Source organism: Rana temporaria, chromosome 6, assembly GCF_905171775.1.
Source record: "Rana temporaria chromosome 6, aRanTem1.1, whole genome shotgun sequence".
In the NCBI taxonomy this organism is placed as follows: Eukaryota; Metazoa; Chordata; class Amphibia; order Anura; family Ranidae; genus Rana; species Rana temporaria.
In genome coordinates, this window is record NC_053494.1 from 27,435,166 (window position 1) to 27,452,042 (window position 16,877).

Here is a 16,877-nt window from a genome sequence, read left to right on the forward strand (position 1 = left end):
TTTGGAACGATTTGAGATGCGATTTGACATGTCAAATCGCATCTCAAATCGGCGGCAATTGTCGGCAATGGCACTGTCCTAATCAGTGCGACGCAGCATCTGCGATTTCAAAAAGTAGTTCCTGTACTACTTTTTGCGATTTCAGGCCGCGATTTACATTAAATTGCGGCTGAAATCGCGGCAAAATCGCAGCCGCAAAATTGCGGTAAAATTGCGCATTTTACCGCGATTTTGAATTCGCAGCAGTGTGAACCTAGCCTCAATCTGATTCCCGTTCCCCCCCCCCCCCCCCCCAGTCCCTGAAGTCGCTCTCCATGAAGAAGAGGGTGTGCCCTCCTGAAGTGGGCAAAGTAGGGTATTTCCACTAGTGGTATCTCCTCTAGGAAGTTGCCTGTATGCTGGTGTCATGAGTCTGGAGCTCTTACCTAGAGCTGCACGATTCTGGCTAAAATGAGAATCGTGATTTTTTTGCTTAGACGATAGATCACGATTCTCGCAGCGTAACATCGTCTTTCATATTAAAACAAAACAAATTGGGCTAACTTTACTGTTTAATTTTTATTTATTTATTTATTATTCATTGAAGTGCATTTATTCCCAAAAAATTGCATTTGAAAGACTGCTGGGCAAATACAGTGTGACATAAAATATTGCAGCAATTGCCATTTTATTCTCTAGGGTTTCTGCTAAAATATACCGTATTTATCGCGGTATAACGCGCTCCCGCGTATACCGCGCACCCCTAAAGTTGCCCCCGAAATTCTTGTAAAAAAAAAGTTATATGATTTTATTACTTACAGTTTTGGTGTCTTCCCAGCGTCCATCATCCGGTCCGGCGTCAGTCTGCGGCCTCGATGGTGTCCTCCCGGCTTCTCCAGCGCGCGCCTCAAGTCGTGTCCCCGCTTCCCGCGCTCAGTTCGAACGCCTCCGCCGACATATACCGAGTGTAGTACACTCGAGTACATTCGGCAAGGCTCGGCTTCGCTCACGCTCTGTGACGTTTATGCGTGAGCACGAGCGAAGCCGAGACTAGCCGAATGTACCCGAGTGTACTGCACTCGGTATATGTCGGCGCAGGATTTCAAACTGAGCGCGGGAAGCGGCTATCGACGTATATCGCGCATCCACGATTTTCCCCTTATTTTAAGGGGAAAATAGTGCGCGATATACGCCGATAAATACGGTATATAATTTTTGGGGGTTCCGAGTAATTTTCTAGCAAAAAATATTGATTTTAACTTAAACAAGTGTCAGAAATAGATTTGGACTTTTAGGCCTCTTCCATTCAGGTGGAGTCCGTCTGCTCCCGCCAGCTCAGCGGGAGATCTCTCCGCTGAGCCGGTGGATGAAAAGTCCCTCTCTGCTCACTGAGCGGGGAGGGGCTTGTGCAGCATCGCTGTCTCCTATGGGGAGATCTGATGAAAATCGGACAGATGGCGATATGTCCCCATCTTTCCATGGCGGATTGGATCGGGTGAGATCTGATGAAAACGGACATGCTGTCCGTTTTCATCAAATCTCACCCGATCCAATCCGCCATGCTGCCATCCGTCCGATTTTTGGCGGATCGGGTCGGATGTCAGCGGACATGTCTATGCGGAGATGCGACGCTCCATAGGACTGCATGGAGTGGCTGTTCAGGTCCGCCGTCAAAACTGACAGGCGGACCTGAACGGCCCGATCGTATGAAAGGGGCCTAAGTGGTTAAACTTTCTGCATTTACACACAGACATTGCTCTAAGAAGGAAGTTGGTTACAATGTTTCATGTTGTTACAAACTTGGCAGACTGCCCGGATTTTTTTCTTTACACACAGAAGTTTATCCCTTTGATCTAAGAAGGAAGCATTAGTTACAATTTTTCCTGTTAGGAACTTGTCAGACTGCCCGGATATTTTCTTTTGACAGTTGAGTGAGCAGATAAAGTCTCTCCTCTTGTTATATGAAAAAATCGCCAAACTCTGCATTGGAGATCGTCAGGGAGGTTGAATCGCGATCACGATTTTTTAACGATTAATTGTGCAGTTCTACTCTAACCCCTTTTTTCTGTGGAGTCCCCACCCAGTCCCTCACATCTAATTTCCCTTCTTGCTTTCCCCTGCGTAGGGTGTAGTCCCTAGGCACAGGGCCCCTGCCTTTGGCATAGAGGGAAGGGCTGCGGGAGTACCTTAGGCCGGGTGCAGTGTGTTGCAGGTCAGCTATGATGCTGAGAGTTTGTTATGGCCATGACTTGGTGTGTGCCACTTTAAACGGTTATTGGCAGCCATAAACATGGCATGGTTCACTTTCCGTGCGGTAGGGAAATTTTGACGCACGTTCTGCTACACATTTGATAAAGACCTGTTCTGAAAACACAGGGCCTGCCTTCTGTAGGAGATACACAGCCCTCCCCCTGCACATTGCAAAACTAGCCTGCTACAGCTTCAGCAGATACCTTGCTCTGGATTGTGGGCCAGGTCTCCACCTTCCGTTATTGACTTGGTTATCAATCAGCCCTCAGTCGTAGGACACGGGATGTCTGCTTACCCTTATGCTCTGCAGCAACAGTCTCTGCTCTGTTAGGAGTACCCCTCAGAAGGGAAATGGGACAGGGAGTAGGCCAGCATGCACTGTGCACAGGGACATGATGAGGTTACTTTGTATTCCTCTCAAAACTCTGCTCCTGACTCTTTGGACATCAGTCTCTATACTTGGAAGTCTCTTCATCTCCTCCAGTACTCCCTATTCCTCCACCCAGGTTCACACTGGGCTGCGGGAGTGACGATTTCACTCCCGCTTGTCAGTCCCGATTTTGGATACGATTTCAGAGACATCTGTGCAGGTTTCTGCACAGATCCCAATGAAAAATGGCGGCACCAAAATCGCAAAAAGTAGTACAGGAACTACTTTTTGAAATTGGTGCAGCGCCGCATATGCGGCATCGCACCGATTAGGACGGTGCCATTGCCGGCAAATGCCGCCGATTTGAGATGTGATACACCAAGGAATGAAGAGGCTGAAGACATGGAAATAGCAGTGTGTTGACACCGTGTTTCAAGCAGAAAGATAATTGTTGCTCAGTAAGGCCGCATTCACACCTGAGCGTAGAGTTTTCGGTCGTTTTTTCCGGTGTTTTGTCGCACGTATTCGCGCGTTTGCATACATCGTTGTCTGACGTTTTTGAACTTCGTCGTTTTTTGTTTTAGCCAATAGAAAAAATCATCATCTCTTTCATCACTTGTTGCTATGTTTGTAGATTTTTTTTTTATCTTCCTGGGTGAATGTTCTATTTCACAGAACAGATTAAAGCGGCAAAAAACGCCCGTAGAAATGCTCGTTGTCACGCTAGACGCTTGAATAGAGCGTTTCCATTAGTTTCTATGGGAATACAAACGTTTAAAAGGGTCAAGAACTTGTTTGAGCTTCAGGCGTTCGACTTCAGGTGTTTTTGGAGTGGAGATGTGAACCATCTCCATTGAGAATAATGGCGTTTTCTAGCTTCAGGCTACAAAACGCTCAGGTGTGAATGCAGCCTTAGGCGCTTCATCTCTGGCAGTTAGAGGGCACTTGGCATGCTGTTCCAAACCCTGCTATCTTGAGCTCTTTTATGAACATTTTGGTCATCAGGAGATACAGCTCAGTTATAGCAATGGAAAAATGAGTAAAAAAGTAATACTTTTTTAAGGTACTTATATAGCGTTGTCAATTTACGCAGCGCTTTTACATATACATTGTACATTCACATCGGTCCCTACCCTCAAGGAGCTTACACTCTAAAGTCCCTAACTCACATTGATATGCTAGGGCCAATTTAGACAGAAGCCAATTAACCTACCAACATGTCAGTGTGGGAGGAAACTAGAGTACCCAGAGGAAACCAATGCAGGCACAGGAAGAACATGTAAACTCCAGGCAGGTATTATTGTGGTTGGAGAGGGGAGAATTGGAGGTCCGCTACTAGAGATTGTGCATAGTGACGGATTTGTAGGTAGCTAAAAAAAAGCCTGTCTGGGTAAGTCAAAAACGTCTTTCAGATCCTGAAAAGACCGCAAGGTTCTGGTTCTGGTATCCACCAATTGACCATAGCGAAATAAGGCCCTATCCATCCAGAAGTGGGACATCTGTGAGGTCAAGCTGTCGGGACATTAGGCGTAAACAAGAATGAGGTGGCCAGGGAGCCAGTGGAGGTAAGGGGTACTGCAATTTAGCGCGCCGCCATAGCGACATTGGACCCAGCAGTTGTGACGGACTAAGTGATAGATCAGTACTCCACAGCATGGAGTTTGGATGGGTGGGGGCCAGCCACAGCTTCTCAATTTGTGTCCATCGATTATAGGCATGGAGGGTAAACCAAGAGACTACAGGGCGCAGCTGGGCGGCTAAGTAATATTTGGCAACGTTGGGGAACGCAAGGCGTATAGGATTGATCTAGCGATCCGGTGCCTCTTATAGTTCCAGAAATATTTTATCATATCGCCATGAAGGGCTCTAAAGTGTGTGGCTGGGAAAGGGGTGGGGAGCGTTTCAAAAAGGTAGAGAAGCTTAGGTAGGATGCACAAGACAGCTAGTGTGCAGGGCAGGAGTGGCAGGGACCGGTCTTGTGTTCATAGAATCAGCAGATAAGGTAAGTAAATCTCTGCTCTTCTCACCCCTAGACAAAAACGAGCAGTTAACCCGCGAACAGTTTTTTAACTTCTCCCTCTTTACCAGTTGGATCTTATTGGCGTTGTCTTTGAAGAGTGTTGGATTTATGTTTCTACTCTAATACAATGTAAATATCCACGGTGTTCCCTTTTCTTTGCCCCACAGCATGTATGATGAATGTACACAAACGCTGTGTAATGAACGTGCCAAGCCTCTGCGGAACAGACCACACTGAGCGCCGGGGCCGGATACACATCAAAGCTGACATCGCTCAGGATGTGCTGACCGTTGTGGGTGAGTTGTTGCGTGTAATGTTTTGTGTAGGGGTTAATCTTTTTATCAGTACAGTGGAGAAAATTATTATTTGATCCCATGCAGATTTTGAAAGTTTACGCCGCTTACAAAGAAACAAATAGCCAGATTCACGTATTGCGGCGTATCTTTATGCCGGCGTAGCGCATTCCATTTGCACTACGCCAACGTAACATAGTGAGGCAAGTACAGTATTCACAAAGCACTTGCTCCCTAAGTTACGTCGGCATAGCGCAAAATGTGCCTCTGCAGACATTCCCGGCCAGGACAAGTAGTGTCAGTAAGTAAAGCGATGATGTGGCGGCCTTTTTTTTGGGGGGGGGGCATCATATTGGCCCGGGGGGGGGGGGGGTGGCTGTGTCAGTTTCATTCCAGGACACTGTATTGTCAATTTAAGTCCTGCTTCATTCATAGGATTTAGGTTGTGATGCGCCCACAAAGTTCTTACCCCTCAGCGCACCAGAGAGCTTTGTGATTAGAAGAGAGCTGGTCATGTGACTGTGATTTGTCCCATCACTGGGCTCCCCTTCCAGTTTTTTCTCCCTGACACTTTTTTCCTCTTGCTCTCCACCAGCTTTGGGCTCCTGCTAGTGGTAATTGGCCTAGTTCTATGTACTTAGCCAAGCTATTCTTGTAACACAAGACACTGGGGTTGATTTACTAAAACTAAAAGCATGCAAAATCTGGTGCAACTCTACATAGAAACCAATCCGCTTCCAGGTTGTTTTTTTTTGTCAAAGCTTAATTGAACAAGCTAAAGTTAAAAGCGGATTGGCTACCATGCACAACAGCGCCAGATTTTGCACTCTCCAGTTTTAGTAAACTGAACCCATTGTATACAAACCTCTCCTGAACGCAGAACACCTACAGCCTGCAGGGAATGAGACATTTCCAGTAGTGTTAATCTCTCTGGTCCTTGCCAGCTTCTCCCTGGCTTGTGCCACTGACCTCCACATCATCACTGTCTCCTGTAATGATCTGAAGGGGTCAGAAGGAGCGACCTGTGAGCGCTGCTGGGGACCAGGCAGATCAACATTGCTGAAAGCGTTGGTTTCTTTGCAGATTTCCGGGAATGATTTCTGCTTAATAAAATCGTGCTCGATGGCATAAATGACAGGAAAGGTAAAGCGGAGTACATTTTAATAAAGCGACGGGATTGCTTTAACTGGTGACCCGTTATAGACCTTGGAATCAATTCTCCTTTCCTTCAGACAATGGTTTAATGAAACTAGCCAGATCATTTCTTGTAAATCAGTAATTGCTTCTATACCATTTTAACCCAATGATTTTGACACCAGGGTGTCTTTTATTTTCAAGTGCGTGTCAGGGCGAAATAAAAACAAATAAACATAATACAGTACAGCTAAAGATCCTGCATGTACAGAAAATAACAAAGTCCCATAAATATAAGTGCATTTTGCACTCCCGCTGACATCTCCACCTGAGACAGAACAGATCTCTGAAATCACAAAAAGGGACACAAGGGGGCGCCAGCTAAATGTAGCATTAAAGCAGAGTTCCACCCACCTCTTTGTTTTTTTTTAAATAAATAGTACTCTTGCATAATGCATATTGATCAAATATAATTCATGTCCTTAGTGCTGCCTTTAGAAGAGAATTATCGTAAAAAATTCCTTTTGGTTCTTGTGGATTCTCATCTTGTGGGCAGGAGAAGCCCACAAGCAGATTCTTCCGGGATACGACACTGCTGTATTCCCAGCATGCACTGCCTGTTCTCGCCCACGCGCAGTAATAGCACGGAAAGTATACAGGTTGCCATCACAACGGGCGGCGTCATCGGAAGTGACCGCCCCATTGTTATGGCAACCTAGCCCTCGGCACTGCCCACTGACTCCTGGGAAATGATGACGCACATCTCCCAGGAGCGGTAGCGAGCAGAGGAGCTGAGGGAAGTGACGTCAGGAGCTGCGGTGAGGAAGGGGAAGATTAGAAGGGACCACATAGCAACAGGGACTAAAAGGTAAGTTTAAAAATAAAAAAATTCTCCAAATGTAATTTATTATGTTATTTACTGCACATTTGTGGAAAGATATTTTTTTGGGTGGAACTCCACTTTAATGAACAATTTATTAGTATACAGTAAGGGAAAAATTATTTGATCCCCTGCTGATTTTGTACGTTTGCCAACTGACAAAGAAATGATCCGTCTATGATTTTAATGGTCGGTTTATTTTAACAGTGAGAGACAGAATAACAAAAAAAAAAATCCAGAAAAGTTAGAAATTGATTTGCATTTTAACCACTTAAGCCCCGGACCATTTTGTTGCTAAATGCCCAGGCCAGGTTTTGCGATTCGGCACTGCGTTGCTTTAACAGACAATTGCGCGGTCATGCGACGTGGCTCCCAAACAAAATTGGCGTCCTTTTTTCCCCACAAATAGAGCTTTCTTTTGGTGGTATTTGATCACCTCTGCGGTTTTTATTTTTTGCGCTATAAACAAAAATAGAGCGACAATTTTGAAAAAAATTCAATATTTTTTACTTTTTGCTAGAATAAATATCCCCCAAAAACATATATAAAAAAAATGTTTTTTCCTTAGTTAAGGCCGATACGTATTCTACCTATTTTTGGTAAAAAAATCGCAATAAGTGTTTATCGATTGTTTTGCGCAAAATTTATAGCGTTTACAAAATAGGGGATAGTTTTTTTGCATTTTTATTATTTTTATTTTTTTTACTACTATTGGCGGCGATCAGCGATTTTTTTTTTTCGTGACTGCGACATTATGGCGGACACATCGGACAATTTTGACACATTTTTGGGACCATTGTCATTTTCACAGCAAAAAATGCATTTAAATTGCATTGTTTATTGTGAAAATGACAGTTGCAGTTTGGGAGTTAACCACAAGGGGGCGCTGTAGGATTTAATGTTCACCTAGTGTGTGTTTACAACTGTAGGGGGGTGTGGCTGTAGGACTGACGTCATCGATCGAGTCTCCCTATAAAAGGGGATCACTCGATCGATGCAGCCGCCACAGTGAAGCACGGGGAAGCCGTGTTTACATACGGCTCTCCCCGTTCTTCAGCTCCGGGGAGCGATCGCGACGGAGCGGCTATAAAAGAATAGGCGCGCCGTCGTCCCGTATCGCTCCCCGCGTATATATACGCCCTTCTGCCTGTCCGTGCCATTTTGCGGACGTAAATAGTCGTGCGGCGGGCGTTAAGTGGTTAATGTGTGAAATAAGTATTTGTTGCCTTATCAATCGGCAATATTCTTGGCTCCCCAGGTGTCTTCTATACAGGTAACAAGCTGAGATTAGGAGCACTCTCTTAAAGGGGGCTTAAAGGTGCTCCTAATATCAAATTGTTACCTGTATAAAAGACACCTGTCCACAGAAGCAATCAATAAATCAGATTGCAATCTCCCCACCATGGCAAAGGGCTGTCCAAGGATGTCAGGGACAAGATTGTAGTCCTACACAAGGCTGGATGGACTACAAGACTATCGCCAAGCAGCTTGGCGAGAGGCTGACAACAGTTGGCGAGAGGCTGACAACAGTTGGCGAGAGGCTGACAACAGTTGGCGAGAGGGTGACAACAGTTGGTGCGATTATTCGGAAATGATAGAAACACAAAATAACTGTCACTCTCCCTCGATCTGGGGCTCCATGGAAGATCTCACCTTGTGGAGTTTCAATGATCATGAGAACAGTGAGGAATCGGCCCAGAACTACACGGGAGAATCTTGTCAATGATCTCAAGGCAGCTGGGACCATAGTCACCAAGAAAACAATTGGTAACACACTACGCCGTGAAGGACTGAAATCCGTCAGCGCCCTCAAGGTCCCCCTGCTCAAGAAAACACATGTGCAGGTGCGTCTGAAGTTTTCTAATGAACATCTGAATGATTCAGAGGAGAACTGGGTGAAAGTGCTGTGGTCAGATGAGAACAAAATCAAGCTCTTTGGCATCAACTCAACTTGTCGTGTTTGGAGGAGGAGGGATGCTTACTATGGGCCAGATCCACAAATATCCTGCGTAACTTAAATCTTCCAATTTAAGTTACACCGCCGCAAAATTTCTACCTAAGTGCCCGATCCACAAAGCACTTACCTTGAAATTTGCGGCGGTGTAACTTAAATGTGTCCGGCGCAAGGCGTGCCGAATCTAATGGGGCGAGTCCCATTTAAATTAGGCGCGCTCCCGCGCCGGACGTACTGCGCATGCTCCGTCGGGTAACTTACCCGACGTGCATTGCGCTAACAGACGTCGCTCCGACGTCATTTACTGAGACGTTAACGTAAATGACGTCTTACGCAAACGACGTAGAGTTTAAAATTTTGACGCGGGAACGACGGCCATACTTAATAGGGCTTAGTCAAATAGGACTTAGCCCTATTTTTACACGGCGTAACTCGATGTAAACGACGTAGATTTAGCGCGACGGGCCCGTCGGAACGTTCGTGGATCGCCGTAAGTGTTCATTTGCATATTCTAGGCCGGCCGCAATGGCCTCGCCACCTAGCGGCCGGCCTAGAATTGCATCCTTAAGATCCGACAGTGTAATTCAATTACACATGTCGGATCTTCTGTCTATCTCTTGGAAACTGATTCTGTGGATCAGTTCCAAAGATAGAAACAGGGATACGACGGCGTAACAGTAAATACGCCGGCGTATCCCTTTTGTGGATAACCCCCTAAGACCCCAAGAACACCATACCGACCATCAAACATGGAGGTGGAAACCTTATGCTTTGGGGGTGTTTTTCTGCTAAGGGGACAGGACAACTTCACCTACCTCATCAAAGGGACGTTGGATGGGGCCATGTTCTGTTAAATCTTGGCTGAGAACCTCCTTCCCTCAGCCAGGGCATTAAAAACGGGTCGTGGATGGGTATTCCAGCATGACAATGACCCAAAACACACGGCCAAGACAACAAAGCAGTGGCTCAAGAAGAAGCACATTAAGGTCATGGAGTGCCCTAGCCAGTCTCCAGACCTAATCCCATAGAAAATATGTGGAGGGAGCTGAAGGTTCGAGTTGCCAAACGTTGGCTTCAAAACCTTAATGACTTGGAGAGGATCTGCAAATGCGTTTTTCTGTTTTTTGATTGTTATTCTGTTCCTCCATGTTAAAATAAACCGACCATTAAAATTATAGACGGATCATTTCTTTGTCAGGGGGAAAACCTACAAAATCAGCAGGGGATCAAATACTTTTTCTCCCCACTGTAAAACCGTTAAATGCAGACTCGTATGACAGTAAATTCAACTGGCTTATCTGCAGCCCTATACAGGATGTGAAGGATTGGCCCCATCTTATTGTATAGGGCTGCAGATGAGCCCGGTGAATTTACTGTCATATGAGTCTGTATTTAATGGTTTTATACTAATTGTTCATTAATGCTGCATTTATCTGGCACCCCCTTGTGTTCCTTTTTCTTTTTGTGCTTTCAGAGACCTGTTCTGTCTCAGGCGGGAGTGTGGAACGCACTTATATTTTTGGGACTTTATGAACGTTTACATGTGGACTTTTTACTTTGAAGCTTTATATCAAGACTGGCCATTATTGGGGGGGGGGGGGGTTATTTATGGATAGTGTACTCAAATCTTTTACACCTTAATATTTTTGTTTTGTACAGAAAAAATACCTGTTGATCTGCCAGAACCTGCATTTATTTTAATTTTTTTTAAGTGGGTGACAATTTATTAAAGCGGAGGTTCACCCTAAAAAACATCTATATACCATTACATCAAGCATACTTGCGACATGTACAGTATGCTGGTATTTTTTTTTTTTTTCGCTGTACATAGTTCTTTTTCACCCGGCTTCTGGGTTCTCACTCCCGCGGGGGAATTGGCGTTCCTATGAAGAGGTGTAGATTATTGACGTGCGGATAAGGCACGTCACACGTTCCGAAAATAGCCGAAATGGGACTCTGCTCTATATGGGCCTGCGCACAGACTAGGAGCCGTGTAGAGCTGACTGCGCAAGCGCCGTATAGAGCCGAGTCCCAGTTCGGCTATATATAATTGTTTTAGGGTGAACCTCTGCTTAAAGGGACACTAAAGGCAGAATTTTTTATTTATTTTTTAATAACAAACATGTTATACTTGCCTCCGCTGTGCAGTTCGTTTTGCACAGAGTGACCCGGATCCGTGTCTTCTGGGTCCCTCGGCGGCTGTCTCGGCTCCTCCTCGCAAAAGCTTTCCACGTTCATACGAGCTCCCTCGCATGGTGGAAAGCTTTTGCGAGCGCGCTCCTGTGATACATCGGCGGCCATAGCCGCCGACTGTATCACTCGGCCCGCCCCCCGGCGCGCTGCGTCATCCACTGTGATTGACAGCCGCTTCAGCCAATGGCTGCGCTGCTATCAATCCGCCCAGCCTAGCCAATCAAGGCTGGGAAACCAAGAACATAACGTGAACGCGCCCGGGAATTTCGAACGGTCAGGTAAGTAAAATGGGGGCTTGGGGGGGGCCAGTACCATCGGATGTTTTTTTCACCTTAATGCATAGGATGCATTAAGGTGAAAAAACTTTTACCTTTACAACCCCTTTTGCTTCACAACCACCAGTGATGAATTTATGGACAAGGAAATCTTTTTGCAAGACAACCTTTTTGATTATTTAATTCAACTAATAAACCTGTAATATGTCATTTTGAGTCTTTCCTGTTGGCATTTGCAGTTTGGCCAAGTACATACACCGGTGAGCCATAACATTAGAACCACCCACTTAACACGGAGTCCCTTTTTTGCCAGAAAAACGGCCCTGACCAGTCGAGGCATGAACTCCAAAGTAACATTTGTGTAAATGGCAGGGCCCAAGGTTTCCCAGCAGAAGATTTCCCAAAGCACTACACTACCCCCACCAGCTTGCCTTCTTCCCATACTACAGCCTGGTGCCATCTCTTCCACAGATAAGCAACTTAAACGCATTGGGCCATTTGCATGATGTAAAAGAAAACGTGATTCATCAGACCAGGCTACTTTCTTCCATTGCTCTGTGGTCCAGTTGTGATGCTCACGTGCCCATTGTAGGTGCTTTTGGCTGTGGACACGGGTCACCATGAGCAATATGACAGGTCTGCAGCTACGCATCCCCATACACAAGAAACTTTAATGCACTGTGTTTTCTGACAACTTTCTACCAGAACCAGCATTCACTTTTTCAGCAATTGGCACTACAGTAGCGCTTCTATTGGATTGGACTACACAGGCCAGACTTTCCCTCTCCATGTGCATTTTTGAGCGATGGCCACCAATGACTCTGTCACCCCTTTGCCAGTTTTCTTTCCTTGGACCACCTTTGGCAGGTCCTGACCACTGCAGATTGGGAACATCCCACAAGAGCTGCAGTTTTGCTGTTGCTCTGACCCAATCCTCTAGCATCAACCCTGTCCTCAGGGCCCACTAACAGGCCAGGTTTTAAGTATTACCTTGAGGAGATGTAGACTAGAATACTGCAATCACTGAGCAGCAAATGATATCACCTGCGATGTATTTCAATTCTCTTGCAAACCTGGCCTGTTAGTGGGTCCTGAGGACAGGGTTGAAGACCACTGCTCTAGCCATTAAAATTTGGCCCTTATCAAAGTCGCTCAAATCCTTATGCCGCGTACACACGACCGTTTTTAATGTCTTAAAAAAAAACGTTTTTCTCGATGTGATTCTCATCAAGCCTGCCTTGCACACACACACGATCGTGATAAAAAAATGCTCAAGCATAGCGCGGTGACGTACAACACGTACGACGGCACTATAAGGGGGAAGTTCCATTCGAATGGCGCCACCCTTTGGGCTGATTATGCTCATTTCCCTTCTCATAACTTCTGAGCATGCGTGTTTTTTCCCCTGTCGTTAAAGTGTACACACACCCGTTTTTCACGTCGAGAAAAACGTTGAGAAAAAAAAAGAGCATGGTCTAAATTTTTAATGGCCATTTTTCTCGACGAGAAAAATTCTCTGGAGCCTACACACGACCGTTATTTAACGTCCAATTTAAAAAAATAGCATTTTTCACGTCATGGAAAACGGTCGCGTGTATGCGGCTTTACGCTAGCCCATTTTCTTCTGCTTTCAACACCTTAACGTTTTCTTTTGTTGCCTAATATATCCCACCCACGTTCGGGTGCTATTGTCATGAAATAATTACTTTACCTGGCAGTGGTTATAATGGTATAGCTCAGGGATGTCAAATAATTGTTAGTGGCAGAATTCAGCGCTGTAGCCTCATTTCACCACTAGATGTCAGCAGATGTCTGTTTTGGGAAGGTATTGCATGCCCTTCACAGAAATATAGAATGAGTGATATTCCACTTAGGCTAAAATTTCACTGGAGGGTGTAGTTATAAGGATAATAAATATAAAATAAAATTAGTCTCTATTGGACTGCATTTGTCTTGGCAGGCGTTATGACAGTGTTAGCAATTTCATATACAATTAAAGATTTAAGATTAGCACAGTAAAGCCTTCTTAGAACACGTTCTTCACATGTCTCAATCAATTACATATCCCAAAAATAAGAGGATTCTTCCTCATTTTAGGACATTAGTCACACAAACCATTGCTTTTTGTCCCTCTGGCCAGATGCACATTAGGACCGCTGGTGTATAGTGCAAACATTGCCTAATATTACAGAGCCATTTAGTCCAAACGGCATACTACAGTTACAGGCCATTTGACCAACTATACAAAAGGTAAAAAAGCTGATGTCGTGTTTCTTTGGTTTGTTGTTGCTTTTAAATAACAAATCGTTTTAGTGTTTTGCCTGCTTGACCTTCAAATCTTCTTTAAACCCTTTTAGTTGGAGAAGGCAGGAATCTGGTTCCCATGGACCCAAATGGACTCTCTGACCCGTATGTAAAACTAAAACTCATCCCGGACCCCAAAAGTGAAAGCAAGCAGAAGACCAAAACCGTCAAATGTTCCCTAAACCCCATCTACAACGAGACGTTTAAATTGTGAGTGACGTAGATTTTTGTGTTCTTGCTACTGATTGGGGTCCTGGGTGTGCTGATAGCGTGTGACCTGTCCAGTGTCTTCTCTTCTTTGACAGCAACTTGAAGGATTCGGACAAAGACCGCAGGTTGTCGGTGGAAATCTGGGACTGGGACCTTACCAGCAGGAACGATTTCATGGGGTCTTTATCGTTTGGAATCTCAGAGCTGCAGAAGGCCGGAGTGGATGGGTGGTAAGTGGGAAAACATGTCACATTTCTGTGATTAAAGTGAAAATGTCAAATATAAAGCAAAGCATATAATGTAACATTACTGGTTAAAGGAACACTAAAGGCAGATTATTATTTTTTTTAAATAACAAACAAGTTATACCTATCTCCACTGTGCAGCTCGTTTTGCACAGAGTGTCCCCGAATCCTGTCTTCTGGGGTCCCTCTGCGACTGTCTCGGCTCCTCCTCGCAAAAGCTTTCCACCTTCGAGCTCGCATGGTGGAAAGCTTTTGCGAGCGCGCTCCCGTGGTACAGCGGCAGGCATAGCCGCCGACTGTATCACATTTGGACCCGCCCCCTGGCGCGCCGCATCATCCGCTGTAATTGACAGCAGTGCCAGCCAATGGCGACGCAGTGCCGAATCGCAAAAACTGCTCTGGTCTTTGACCAGCAATATGGTCCGGGGGTTAAGTGGTTAAGGTAACTGCCATGAGAGATGGGGATTGCTGTTTGTACTTGTGCTTGTTACCTTTTGGTCAAGCTGATCCTTCAATGCCCTCTGTGTCGCTAGCCCAGAAGAAGTGTGCAGATTTTATTTAATTTTATTTATTGCAAGTACTTGTATATCAGTTCATGTAGTGCTTTACATACCGTATATATTGTACATTCACGTCAGTCCCTGCCCTCAAGGAGCTTACAATCTAAGGTCCCTAACTTACACATACTAGGGCCAGTTTAGACGAAAGCCAATTACCCTTCCAGCGGGTGTTTGGTTGCAGGAGGAAACTGGAATACTCTGAGGAAACCCACACAGGGAGAACATGCAAACTCCAGGCAGGTAACGCTGTGATTGGGATTCGATCAAGATATCCAAATTTACTTTCTAGTTCAATATTGAAGCCAGAGACATCAGGCATTTAGCATATTCAGGAGGTCAAGAGCGGCTGCCTCTGTGTTTTTTCTTACTTTCGAGTTCTTCCAGACCCCGGCCTAGTTTTGAACCAAAAAACCTGCAGAGCTTTTTAGATAAGGGTCTTTGTAAAACGGTTCATCTACTTGCTTGACTACAGAAGAGCAGATATGCGTTGACCTAGGAACAGTAGGATTTTTAATCATTCTGTGTTTTTCCGCAGTGGTCTTTTAATCTTGTCCAGCAGTCTTCCAAATTTTCATATCCTGTTCAGCTCCACGGCGCATAAACGCGCGGTTATCAGTCATGTCTCCAGGAAATCATTGCACTCCATTGTAGTCCAGGCTTGTCATCAGACTGTCTAGTCTTTTCTGCTCCTTCCTGTCCCATCAGACTCCAGGCCACAAAGAACAATAAAGGGGACATGCCTGTCCTTTAACCACTCTGGTATTCATATTTTTACTAAGAGCTGGACATCTATTAGTGGTATATATTCGTATTATTCTTCATGTATTAGACCCCAAACACATTACACAGACTTGAATTATTTGATTTATCTAAACAGCTGTTTTTTTAACCACTTAAGCCCCGGACCAATATGCTGCCTAAAGACCCAAGGGGTTTTTACAGTTCGGGACTTCGTCGCTTTAACAGACAATTGCGCAGTCGTGCGACGTGGCTCCCAAACAAAATTGGCGTCCTTTTTTTCCCACAAATAGAGCTTTCTTTTGGTGGTATTTGATCACCTCTGCGGTTTTTATTTTTTGCGCTATAAACAAAAATAGAGCGACAATTTTGAAAAAAAATGCAATATTTTTTACTTTTTGCTATAATAAATATCCCCCAAAAACATATATAAAAAAAATGTTTCCCTCAGTTTAGGCCGATATGTATTCTTCTAACTATTTTTGGTAAAAAAAAATCGCAATAATCGTTTATCGGTTGGTTTGCGCAAAATTTATAGCGTTTACAAAATAGGGGATAGTTTTATTGCAATTTTATTTTTTTTATTTTTTTTACTACTAATGGCGATCAGCGATTTTTTTCGTGACTGCGACATTATGGCGGACACTTCGGACAATTTTGACACATTTTTGGGACCATTGTCATTTTCAAAGCAAAAAATGCATTTAAATTGCATTGTTTATTGTGAAAATGACAGTTGCAGTTTCGGAGTTAAACACAGGGGGCGCTGTAGGAGTTAGGGTTCATCTAGTGTGTGTTTACAAGTGTAGGGGGGGTGTGGCTGTAGGAATGACGTCATCGATCGTGTCTCCCTAATAAAAGGGATCACTCGATTGATGCGCCACCACAGTGAAGCACGGGGAAGCCGTGTTTACACACGGCTCTCCCCGTTCTTCAGCTCCGGGGAGCGATCGCGACTAGAAACGAATAGCCGCGCCGTCGTCCCGGATCGCTCCCCGCGGGAACCCGACCACCGCATGTCGCGGGGGGGGGGGTCCCGATCGGACCCGCGGAAAGGCAGGGATGTACAGGTACGCCAATGTGCCTGTACGTGCCATTCTGCCAACGTATATTTACATGCGGCGGTCGAGAAGGGGTTAAGAAAGAAGCAGACAGCAATGGAGTCAGTTATCCAGGTTTGGGTCCATCCATAATGTAAATGTAATCTATGGGGCAGATCCACAGAGATCTGCACCCGCGCAGCGTATCAGAGATGCGCTACGCCGCCGTACCTTACCTGGCTTTAGTTCGAATCCTTAAAGATTTTGCGCAGTAAGTTACGGCGGCGTAGTCTATCTCTGGTGGCGTAATGGCGCATAATTCAACATAGACGTGAATTACGTCTATCCCGATTCACGGACGACTTGCGCAAAAAAAAAAAAAAATTCAAAATAAACGCGGGAACGACGGCCATACTTAACATGGCAAGTCTA

The 16,877-nt window shown here is 45.1% G+C and overlaps 1 protein-coding gene across 2 annotated transcripts in view; it reads left to right on the top strand.

The window, feature by feature from the left end:
- The window catches only part of PRKCB (protein kinase C beta), a 336,313-nt gene that overhangs the window by 210,239 nt on the left and 109,197 nt on the right, over positions 1–16,877 (top strand). For both annotated transcript variants that reach the window (XM_040356513.1, XM_040356512.1), the window contains exons 5-7: positions 4,787–4,915; positions 13,706–13,862; positions 13,958–14,092. In XM_040356513.1, coding sequence (XP_040212447.1) covers positions 4,787–4,915; positions 13,706–13,862; positions 13,958–14,092 — 421 coding nt within the window. The remainder of the gene's footprint in view (positions 1–4,786; positions 4,916–13,705; positions 13,863–13,957; positions 14,093–16,877) is intronic.